Genomic DNA, 12888 nt, shown 5'->3' on the forward strand with positions numbered 1-12888 from the left:
TTTCTTTTAAAATAACAACAACAAAAAATTCTTATTTTCCTTTTATGTGACTGACCTATCCTTCTCTTTCTCTTTGTGCAGCTTCTCCTTGTTTAGGCCACTGAATATTTTAGCTCCCTAGGACGGTTATGGACTGCATGGCTGTGTCCCCCTAATTTCATACACTGAAAAATCCAACCCCCTGATAGGATGGTATTAGGAGGTGGGGCCCTTGGGAGGTGATTAGGTCGTGAGGGTGAAACCCTCATAATGATAAGATGTGTGTCCTAAGTAGAGGAGGAAAGCTAGCTCTCCCTCCCACTGCCTTATAAAGATACAACAAGAAGACATCTAAATGAGGAAGAGGATCTTCACCAGAACCTGACCCTGATAATTTCCTGATTGTCCAGCCTCCACAGCTGTGAGAAATGAATGTTTGTTGTTCAAGTCACCCAGTCTATGATAATTTGTTTTAGCAGCCCAAGCTGACTGAGATAAGAGCTCAGTTCTTGGCTTTCTTATCTGTCTACAGTCATCTAATCACATGGTCTCAAATGCTTGTGTATATGCAAGCAAATATATATGATAAGGATCGACATGAATATCAAGTATTTGTTTGTGACTTCCAAATTTATATCTCTAGCACAACCCAGGTTTTCTCCCAACTGCCATTACTACCCACTGACCTCAAACATATTTAAATGCTTAGATGAGATGTCCGTTTGAATGTGTAATAAACATTCTCCTTTACATGGTCAAACCAAAACTTGATTCCTTACCTCGGCCACACTGCAAAGAATTGTATGCTTCTCAAACTTCCCCCATCTCAGTAAAAGGCATCATTATCTGTTGGTTCGCTAATGCACCAAACATGGGAGTCATCTTTAATTCCTCTCACATTTACTCTAGCAGTAAGTTCTGTAGGTTCTTCTTCCAAAGTATAGCTTGAACCCAGCCATTTCTCATCATCTTTATGCTATAATCCTAATCCAAGCCACCATCACATCAGATCTGGACTATTGTAGTAGCTTCCTAGGGTCGCCATAACAAAGTACCACAAACTGGGTGGCTTGAACAACAGAAGTTCATTGTCCTACAGTTCTGGAGGCTAGAAGTCCAAGGTCAAAGGATTGGGGCAGTTGGTTCTTTTTTTTTTTTTTTCCTGAAGGAAAAATAAATTATTCTTTAATTTTGGCTGCTCTATAAAAAGCAAATTATAGAAATTCTTGCGGTTGCTACTGTTGAGGAGGTTTGATTTGGGGCATGGGGGGGGGCATTGTTTCCCTCTGAGAGGATGCCTCTCCTAGCTTCTGGTGTTTTGCTGGCAATCTTTGGCATTCCTTGGCCCGTAGAAGCATTTTTCTGATCGTTGCCTTCATCTTCACTCTTTGTGTACATGCCTGTCTCCAAATTTCCCATTTATATAAGGAGACCAGTCGTACTGGATGAGGGCTCAGCATAAGGGTCTCATTTTAACTTGATTACTTCTGTAAAAACCTTATCTCCAATGAGATCATGTTCTGATGTAGTAGGGGCTAGCATTTCAACATATGAATTTTGGGAAGACACAGTCCATCCATAACAACTATTAAAAAAGTTGCCTAGTTTTTTGTTTGTTTTACTACTCTCCTGTTCCCTTGGTGTATATTCTACACACAGTGAGGTACTGATCTTTCTAAAATGTAAATCAGATCATGTCACCACCTCTGCTTAAAACTGTACAAGGGCTTCTCATTATAATAAGAACAAAATCTTATTACAGCCTTTAAATATCCAGTCCTACCTCTTTGTAACTTTCCCTATGTTCCCATCACTCATTGGACCCCAAACATTTTGCCTTTCTGGCCCTGAAATCCCCCAAGCTCATTCCTGCCTCAGGGCTTTTGTACTTGCTGCTTCTGCAGTTTGAAACATTCCTATAGAGTGACAGAATTCTCCTTCCCATCATTTAAGTCTTAATTTAAGTGTCACTTTGTTAAAGGCTTTCTCTAACCATCCTAGCTAAAGTGACCCCCATCAGTCATCTCTCTATCACGTTATCCTGTTTTTTTTCACTCCTAATTCCCTGAAATAATCTTATTTGTTTATATATGTATTTGGCTATTTAGCCCTGTAGGATCAAAGCCCTATGAGATCATGGACCCTGTTTGTCTTCCTCACCTTTTTTTTTTTCGGAACATTTCTGCTTTATCTTTAATTTTTTTTTTTTAACATTTTTTTATTGGTTTATAATCTTTTTACAATGTTGTGTCAAATTCCAGTGTTCAGCACAATTTTTCAGTTATTCATGGACATATACACACTCATTGTCACATTTTTTTCTCTGTGAGTTATCATAACATTTTGTGTATATTTCCCTGTGCTATATACAGTGTAGTCTATTCTACAATTTTGAAATCCCAGTCTATCCCTTCCCACCCTCCACCCCCCTGGTAACCACAAGTCTGTATTCTCTGTCTGTGAGTCTATTTCTGTCCTTTATTTACGCTTTGTTTTTGTTTGTTTGTTTGTTTTTGTTTTTTAGATTCCACATATGAGCGATCTCATATGGTATTTTTCTTTCTCTTTCTGGCTTACTTCACTTAGAATGACATTTTCCAGGAGCATCCATGTTGCTGCAAATGGCATTATGTTGTCAGTTTTTATGGCTGAGTAGTATTCCATTGTATAAATATACCACATCTTCTTTATCCAGTCACCTGTTGATGGACATTTAGGCTGTTTCCATGTTTTGGCTATTGTAAATAGTGCTGCTATGAACATTGGGGTGCAGGTGTCATCCTGAAGTAGATTTCCTTCTGGATACAAGCCCAGGAGTGGGATTCCTGGGTCATATGGTAAGTCTATTCCTAGTCTTTTGAGGAATCTCCACACTGTTTTCCATAGTGGCTGCACCAAACTGCATTCCCACCAGCAGTGTAGGAGGGTTCCCCTTTCTCCACAGCCTCTCCAGCATTTGTCATTTGTGGATTTTTGAATGACGGCCATTCTGACTGGTGTGAGGTGATACCTCATTGTAGTTTTGATTTGCATTTCTCTGATAATTAGTGATATTGAGCATTTTTTCATGTGCTTTTTGATCATTTGTATGTCTTCCTTGGAGAATTGCTTGTTTAGGTCTTCTGCCCATTTTTGGATTGGGTTGTTTATTTTTTTCTTATTGAGTCGTATGAGCTGCTTATATATTCTGGAGATCAAGCCTTTGTCGGTTTCACTTGCAAAAATTTTCTCCCATTCCGTAGGTTTTCTTCTTGTTTTATTTCTGGTTTCCTTTGCTGTGCAGAAGCTTGTAAGTTTCATTAGGTCCCATTTGTTTATTCTTGCTTTTATTTCTTCTAGGAGAAAATTTTTGAAATGTATGTCAGATAATGTTTTGCCTATGTTTTCCTCTAGGAGGTTTATTGTATCTTGTCTTATGTTTAAGTCTTTAATCCATTTTGAGTTGATTTTTGTATATGGTGTAAGGGAGTGTTCTAGCTTCATTGTTTTACATGCTGCTGTCCAGTTTTCCCAACACCATTTGCTGAAGAGACTGTCTTTATTCCAATGTATATTCTTGCCTCCTTTGTCAAAGATGAGTTGACCAAAAGTTTGTGGGTTCATTTCTGGGCTCTCTATTCTGTTCCATCGGTCTATATGTCTGTTTTGGTACCAGTACCATGCTGTCTTGATGACTGTAGCTCTATAGTATTGCCTGAAGTCTGGGAGAGTTATTCCTCCAGCCTCTTTCTTTCTCTTTAGTAATGCTTTGGCAATTCTAGGTCTTTGATGGTTCCATATGAATTTTATTATGATTTTTTCTAGTTCTGTGAAATATGTCCTGGGTAATTGGATAGGGATTGCATTAAATCTGTAGATTGCCTTGGGCAGTGTGACCATTTTAACAATATTGATTCTTCCAATCCAAGAGCATGGAATATCTTTCCATTTTTTAAAGTCTTCTTTAATTTCCTTCATCAATGGTTTATAGTTTTCTGTGTATAATTCTTTCACCTCCTTGGTTAGATTTATTCCCAGATATTTTATTACTTTGGGTGCTATTTTAAAGGGGATTGTTTCTTTACTTTCTTCTTCTGTTGATTTATCGTTAGTGTAAAGAAATGCAACTGATTTTTGAACGTTAATTTTGTAACCTGCTACCTTGCTGAATTCTTCAATCAGCTCTAGTAGCTTTTGTGTGGACCTTTTAGGGTTTTCTATGTATAGTAACATGTCATCAGCATATAATGACACTTTTACCTCTTCTTTTCCAATTTGGATCCCTTTTATTTCTTTCTCTTGCCTGACTGCTGTGGCTAGGACTTCCAGGACTATGTTGAATAGGAGTGGTGATCGTGGGCATCCTTGTCTTGTCCCAGATTTTAGTGGGAAGCTTTTGAATTTTTCACCGTTGAGTACTATGCTGGCTGTAGGTTTGTCATATATAGCTTTTATTATGTTGAGATATGTTCCCTCTATACCCACTTTGGCGAGAGTTTTTATCATAAATGGGTGTTGAATTTTATCAAATGCTTTTTCTGCATCGATTGAGATGATCATGTGGCTTTTGTCCTTTCTCTTGTTGATGTGATGTATTACACTGATTGATTTGCGTATGTTGAACCAGCTTTGTGTCCCTGGGATGAACCCCACTTGGTCATGATGTATAATCTTTTTTATGTGTTGTTGGATTCTATTTGCTAAAATTTTGGTGAGGATTTTGGCGTCTATGTTCATCAGTGATATTGGCCTATAATTCTCTTTTTTTGTGGTGTCTTTGCCTGGTTTTGGTATCAGGGTGATGGTGGCTTCATAGAATGAGTTTGGGAGTATTCCCTCCTTTTCAATCGTCTGGAAGAGTTTGAGAAGGACTGGTATGAGTTCTTCTTTGTATGTTTGGTAGAATTCCCCGGTGAAGCCGTCCGGTCCTGGACTTTTATTTGTAGGGAGGTTTTTAATTGCTATTTCTATTTCCTTTCTAGTGATCGGATTGTTCAAGTGTTCAGATTCTTCTTGATTCAGTTTTGGTGGACAGTATGTTTCCAGAAACTTGTCCATCTCCTCTAGGTTATCCAGTTTGGTTCCATATAGTTTTTCATAATATTCTCATATGATATTCTGTATTTCTATTTTGTTTGTTGTAATTTCTCCATTTTTCCTTTCTTATTTTGCTAATTTGTGCTCTCTCTTTTTTCTTCTTTGTGAGTTTGGCCAGAGGTTTGTCGATTTTATTTCTTCCTCACCTTTGTAGTTTCATTTCCTTCAGCATGGAATATAGCAGCCACTCAATAAAGAATTGTTAACTGACTAACCAGATCCTTCTTGACATTTCTTAGTAATCACATCTGCAGGTCTTTTAGTAGTTAGAGCTATAATTTGTTCAGAATTAGACATTTTAACTCATGTACAGAAGGTCAGTGATCTTTTACTGATTCCTCCCATTTCTTAGGCCACACCTCAACTCAACATTTCAGTGTATTAAGCCCTTATAAGTTTCATCGCATGGAGGATGAGTCTTCTGGATATTGTCTGAAAATCATGCTTCTTGAGTGGAGAAATTAGAAGTAAATTTCAAATAGTTCTTCTTTGTCTTAGTTACCTACTAATACTACATCATTTAACACTGATAGAAATTTTCCTCTTTTCTTGTTCTTCCCACACATTTTGCTGAGAAGCCATTTTTATTTTTCCTGCTTTTTTTTTTTTTTTCTTTTTAAACAAACCCCTGCTTTCACTATGACTAAGGCTTTTTGCTACAGTTTCATGCCACTGCTCTTTGATAAACTTTCTGGTTTCAAGCTCTGGAATCCTTATGTATTTTGAAGTTCTGGGATTCAAGGTCAGATTTACTTTTTAGCTAATTCTTCATTTTCTTACTGCAATCATTTGTGATGGTAAATCAGAATTTGGCACTCAAACTCTCCCATCTCTGTTAAGCTTGCTCTAAAGTGTCTCTAGACATATTCTATCCTTTTCTCAAAACATTCTTTTTAATCAGTAGTTATATCCCTTTTTATTGAAGTACAGTTGATGTACAATCTTATATATTACAGGTGTACAATATAGTGATTCACCATTTTTAAAAGTTATGTTCCATTAATAGTTATAAAATATTGGCTGTATTCCCTGTGTTGTACAATATATCCTTATAATTTAATTTTTTTCAATTTTTTTATTGAAGAAAATCTCTAAACCTGGCCAGCTGAATTAAGTGAAAATGTGGCAAATTTATGTCTAAACTAGAGTTGAGTGTGGAAAATTGCAAACTGAATCTGGTTATTGTGTCCAGAGACATTGTGCCTGCAATTCTGTATAAACTGCCTGGATGTCATAATGCATCTGAAGTGTTAAGTAGGTGATCATTGAAGAATTGGGAGCTGAAATCATCTTATTTCAATGCTGTCTATAATGTATAGTCATTATTAAAACAGTAGTATAAACATGAAGCAAATTAAATGTGAATTTCTTGTAGTGAAATACCCTCTGGAGCAAGAATGAAGGGAGGAAAAGGTCTCTTAACATTTTCTTTGGTCACTTGTATTGTGGGTGGTGGAGTTTCACTTGGCTTCACCTTGGCTGCTTCCTCATTCTCAGAGCATGAGGATCTCCGCACAAACTTCTTTAAGGCTGTGCCAGTTCTCCTTGCTGCTGCTTTGAGGTCTGACAGCACTGGGGAAAAAAATCCCCTGTATGCTGAAGATTTTCAGCTGCTATTCTTGGCTTTTTTGTCTTTGTAGCCCAATTTAATTCTTCACTAAAATGGCCACATGAACATAGTTTGTTCCTATGTGTCTTTCTACTGGGTACTTTTTATTTTAAATTGAAGTACAGTCAGTTTATAGTGTTGTGTCAATTTCTGGTGTACAGCATGATGTTTCAGTCATACATATACATACACATAATCCTTCTCATATTCTTTTTCACTAAGGTTACTACAGGAAGTTGATTATAGTTCCCTGTGCTATACAGTAGAAAATTGCTGTTTATCTATTTTATATATAGTAGTTAGTATCCGCATATCTTGACCTCCCAATTTATCCCTTCCTACCCTCTACCCACCCTGGTAACCAAGTTTGTTCCCTATGTCTGTGAGTGTTTCTGTTTTGTAAATAAGTTCATTTGTATCATTTTTTTTTTTAGATTCCACATATAAGTGATATCATATAGTATTTTTATTTGTCTGGCTTACTTCACTTGGTATTACAATCTCCAGGTCCATCCATGTTGCTGCAAATGGCATTATTTTATTCCTTTTTATGGCTGAGTAGTATTCCATTGTATAAATATACCACAACTTATTTATTCAATCATCTGTTGATGGACATTTAGGTTGTTTGGTTAAATAGTGCTGCTATGAACATTGAGGTACATATATCTTTCTGAATTAGAGTTCCCTCTGGATATATGCCCAGGAGTGGGATTGCTACATCATATAGTAAGTCTATTTTTAGCTTTTTGAGGAATCTTCAAACTGTTTTCCATAATGGTTGCCCCCAACTACATTCCCACCAGCAGTGTAGGAGGGTTCCCTTTTCTCCACAGCCTCTCCAGCATTTATCATTTGCGGACTTTTGAATGATGGCCATTCTGACTGGTGTGAGGTGATACTTAATGGTAGTTTTGATTTGCATTTCTCTGATAGTTAGCAACACTGAGCATTTTTTCACATGCATATTGGCCATTTATATGTCTTCATTGGAGGATTGCTTGTTTAAGTCTTTTGCCCATTTTCTGGATTGGGGTTTTTTTTTTTTTTTTATTAAGTTGTATGAGCTGTTTGTATATTCTGGAATTAAACTGTGTCACTTTCATCATTTGCAAATATTTTCTCTCAGTCCATAGGTTTTCTTCTCATTTTGTTTATAGTTTCCTTTGCTGTGCAAAAGATTAGATGTTTAATTAGGTCCTATTTGTTTATTTTTGCTTTTATTTCTATTGCCTGGGTAGACTGCCCTAGGAGAACATTGCTAAGATTTATGTCAGAGAATATTTTGCCTTTGTTTTCTTCTAGGAGGTTTATAGTGTCTTGTCTTACATTTAAGTCTTTAGCCATTTTGAGTTTATTTTTGTGTATGGAGTGAGAGTGTTCTAACTTCATTGATTTACATGCAGCTGTCCAGCTTTCCCAACACCACTTGCTGAAGGGACTGTCTTTACTCCATTGTATATTCTCACCTCCTTTGTCAGAGATTAATTGATCGTAGGTGTGTGTGTTTATTTTTGGGCCCTCTATTATGTTCCATTGATCCATATATCTGTTTTTATGCTGATACCATGCTGTTTTAATTAATGTAGCTCTGTAGTATTGTGTGAAGTCTGGGAGGGTTATTCCTCCAGCTTTGTTCTTTTTCTTCAGTATTGCTTTGGCAATTCTGGATCTTTTGTGGTTCCATGTAAATTTTCGGATTATTTGTTCTAGTTCTGTGAAAATTATCCTGGGTAATTTGATAGAGATCATATTAAATCTGGATTGCTTTGGGCACTGTGGCCATTTTAACAATATTAATTCTTCTAATCCACGAGCATGGGATATCTTTCCATTTCTTCTGGGTACTTTTGAACTGAAACCAGATTACTAGGCCATCATGTAGCCCTAAATCCTCTTTCCTCTTTTCTCCTCCACCCAGATGGGTGACTCACATTCTTTCTAGCACAAGCTTAACATACAGATATACCAGTTATACACATCTTCTTCACTTCATGCCCCCATTTCAAACAACGGATTATTGTTTTCCCTGGGCTTTGCCAGATTTGGGAAAAAAAATTTAAAGAGACTTTATTTTTTCCCTTTATACTCATAACAAGAAGGAAAATAGAACAATTTCTTCACTGAAGCCAAAAAAGTATGTGAATTTCCTGTGTACCCTTTTGTGTGTGTGTGTGTGTGTGTGTGTGTGTATTAATGCCATAAGGATGGTAGCTTGTGTCACAAGAGATCACTGGATACAAGTTAACAGCATTTAGCAGTTTTATTAGCAATATAGAAATTTACACTATTTCATTTTGTTACAGATCATTTGCAGTATTCAACTGTTTGACATACTGCTTATGATTTAACCAGTTAGATGAGTATTTGTTGTAACCAAAATTTAGTAGATTTGATTCAAGGGAAGAAACTATTAAATAGGTAGTCATTTGAAATCAATAATTGCTTGATTTCAGATATCTTAAACAATAGAAACTCACATGAATGTTGAATTTCTCAGAGAGCCATGAACTTATCCCTCTAGACTAAAAAATTGAAGGAACAAGGAGAGGAAGAGAGGGAGGGAGGAAGAAGGGGAGAGAGACAAGGCAGGCAGACAGGCATGTTCTTTGAGTGATGGCTTTATTTAATAAAAAATAATTCTTCTGTAATGTTATCCTATAATGTTCATGAGATAGCACTTCCTACATTTGATTATCATCGTCTCCTTAATCGTTCATCCTCACTCAGTTCTGAAGTTTGTATAAGCAGGGATCGTGTCTTTCTTGCTTAGTATTGTAATCCCTAGCACAATGTTTGGCATAGAGAAAAATATATATATATATATATTTCCCTCTATATGTGTAGAGATATATATGTATAGATTTTCAAATAATGACATCAACTTTTTATTAAGGTATAGTTGATGTACAATATTATATAAGTTTCAGGTATAAAATGTAGTGAATCACAATTTTCAAAGGTTATATTCCACTTATAGTTATAAAATATTGACTATATTTCCTGTGCTGAACAGCATATCCTTGTCACTTATTTATTTTATACATTGTAGTTTGTACCTCTTAATTCACAACTTCTTTCTTGTCCCTTCCCCTTTTCCTCTCCCTACTGGTAACTACTAATTTACCTGTGAGTCTGTTTCTTTTTTGTTATATTCACTAGTTTGCTTTATTTTTTAGATTCCACATATAAATGCTATCATACAGTATTTGTCTTTCTTTGACTTATTTTGCTTAGCATAATACCCTCCAAGTTCCATCCATATTGTTGCAAATGGCACTGTTTCATTCTTCTTTATGGCCAAGTAGTATTCCACTATGTATATCTATATACACATATGTATATATTAGGTGGTTAGAGTTGGCCACTAATAAACATTTTGAAATGTCATTCACTGAGCTATCATTAAACAAATACTTGCTGAGAATGCACTGCATGCCAGGTACTTGGTCCTGGGAATACCAGCCAAGTTCTTGCTTTACAGAACTTACATTCTGGGGGCAAGACAGAAAGTAGACAAAAAAAAAATCAATGTCATTGATATCAGTGAGGGCTATGAGACAAAAATTAAAGTAGGGTCAAGAGTAGAGAGTGAGGGGGTAAAGGCTAGACAGGGGCAGTCAAGGACGACCTCTTTGAGGAGGTGATGTTTGAGCTGGGACCTGGCTAAAAGGAGTAAAAGAGGGAGTCATGTGAGAGCTGAGAGACCAGCAAGGGAAGAGCCCTGAGTGGCAGATGTCCTTGGCATCTCCAAAAATAGGAAGTCCCTGCAGTTTGAACGGGGCAGGTCATGTGGGGCCTTGAAGGCCATGGATAGGGGTCTGCAGTTTGTCTCGAGTAAGATTCAAAGTCATCGGAAAATTATGAGTGGAAAATAGATTTGATTCTAGTTTTATTTTTAGAAAGTTCACTCTGCAACTGTAGGGAGAATGGGTTATGGGGCTAGGAGTAGAAGACAGGCCACCATTTGGGAGATGAGAGTAGCTTAGATTAGGATTGTCATGGTGGAGGAGGGAGAAACAACGTTCAAGATCTATTTGAAAGAGGAGTAGCGAAGACTTGCTGACGCCTTTAATGTTGGATATAAGAGATGATTCAACTGCATAACCAGTGGTTATAAATATTAAATATGTGTGGAATGAATTCTGAATGCTTACAACATTGCCAAATACAGAGGAAGTGCTGGTAAGTCTTAGCCAACAGCAAACATCCAAGCGAATGTGTTGAATGGATAATCGGCTGCTCAAGTCTGCCGCTCAAGGGAAAGGTTGGAGCTGGAGATGTAGTTTGGGAATTACAGGGCTACAGCTGGCATTTAAAACCACTGGACTAGGTGAAATCTTAAAGGGTGGTGAGTATAGAATGAGAAGGCTGAAGGCAGAGCCCTGGGGCACTTCAGTACAGACACGGAGAGCAGAGGAGGAGGACCCGGCAGAGAGGAAGGGAAATTCTGGGGTGTGGAGAGCCCTGGAAGTCAAATGGCGGAAGTGTCTTAAGGTGGAATTGACTAGACTATTGCTGACAAATGTTCAAAAACAAGGAAGTCTGATACTGCCCATTAGAAGCTGTGGGTGACCTTTTTAAGCCTCTGGCTTAAAATTTTCAGAAGCCTTCCCTGAAAACTTGACATTTCTCTGAGACATTTGCTCCTTCATGGAGGGATCTCTCAGCCTCGACTTTTTATTCTTTTTCATTTTTCCTCTTGTCACCTTTCTCTTTTTCACATCTTTTCATCATCTTTCCCACTCGATGAAGCAACTACTCTACCTCCCTTTCAAACAGAACAAGTTTTATTTCCCAGAATAGCCCCATTCAAGATTAACGAGCTTTGCTTTTCACGATAATCCAACATTTACAAACTGCTCAGGACATTATGTAAAGGCTTCTTACATGAATACATAGGAAATGAGCATGGAAAGAGTCATTATTTATATCAATAAAATATTTTTTAAAATCCTATGTAAATTTTAAAACAGAAATCTGAGTTTAAGATGCCAGTAGCTCTTGAATTATCATTTTAGGAGAGAGAATGCTGCCGTTTGGAAAGTGGTGTTTGGCATCAATAATCTGGATCACCCATCAACGTTCATGCAGACGCGCCTCGTGAAAACCATCATCCTGCACCCTCGCTATAGTCGAGCAGTGGTGGACTATGACATCAGCATTGTGGAGCTAAGCGAAGACATCAGTGAAACAAGCTATGTCAGACCTGTCTGCTTACCCAGCCCGGAGCAGTCATTAGAACCTGACACTTACTGCTATATCACAGGCTGGGGACACATGGGCAACAAAAGTAAGTCAGGATCCTTAGGAGCAATTGCCTTTCAGCTTGTAACTGGAAAACACTGGGGTACTTCCTAGTCTTTGGCAATAATTTCCTATTTTCACTTATCATACTTAGCATATGTATCACCCTCCCTTCTGTGCAAATCCTGGACGTCAGTCCTTCCTAATGCACTTAAACTTACCAAGCCCAGATACAACCTCAAAAATCCTTCTCCATACCTCAGAATCTTTCTCCAGGGAGCCGCTACCAATGTTTTGGAGCTGCCATGCAAGAAGAGACCTGTCAGTCATCCCTGCCTTGCAGTGTCTCCATCAGTGATTTAAACCCACTGTAGGCAAAGTCACTCAGAGCCTCCACCTAGCAGTTAGGTAGTTCCGCTCCTGCAATCAAGCTGCATGGTGACATTTCCAGCTCTTTGTTATGATTTGGTCTTATCACCATCTGTAACACAACCTGGAAGTCCTTCTCGAAAGAAGGACTGTTTAAATTGATTTGCCTATTTAAACTGATTTAAATAGCTTGATGATCTCAAAATACAAAACATACAGAGATTTAAAAAATGGGTGTACTGTTTATTCTCAGCCCCCATAAAGGACCCTCTCATTCTGCATGACCTATTAGAAGTTTAGCATAAGAATTTAATCAAGGAGACATTTTCTTTAATGGTAAGCACTGGCCACTCCAGTTACATCAGGCTTACTCCCGTGGCCCTTGGGAATGATGACAACTTGGGAAACTCCCACTGTCTGCATTGCATTGATTTTTCTAAACATGATTCTTTCTTCCAACAAGATACCCTGTCCATAGACATTGCTTCACCATCACTAAAAGGAGAGCAGTGTGTATTTTGTAGAATGGCTAACCAACAAGAGATTCCTTCTGTCTTGCTTTGAGAAATCAACTGTTATTCTGTGAGGACTTTCGAGTGAGATGCAAG

General features: G+C 37.6%; 1 protein-coding gene across 3 annotated transcripts in view; it reads left to right on the forward strand.

The window, feature by feature from the left end:
- Positions 1-12888, forward strand: part of CORIN (corin, serine peptidase) — a 221645-nt gene that overhangs the window by 197018 nt on the left and 11739 nt on the right. For all 3 annotated transcript variants that reach the window (XM_031435080.2, XM_064486930.1, XM_064486928.1), the window contains one exon: positions 11686-11957. In XM_031435080.2, the coding sequence (XP_031290940.2) occupies positions 11686-11957 (272 nt within the window). The remainder of the gene's footprint in view (positions 1-11685; positions 11958-12888) is intronic.

Source organism: Camelus dromedarius, chromosome 1 (genome assembly GCF_036321535.1).
Source record: "Camelus dromedarius isolate mCamDro1 chromosome 1, mCamDro1.pat, whole genome shotgun sequence".
NCBI classification, from domain to species: domain Eukaryota; kingdom Metazoa; phylum Chordata; class Mammalia; order Artiodactyla; family Camelidae; genus Camelus; species Camelus dromedarius.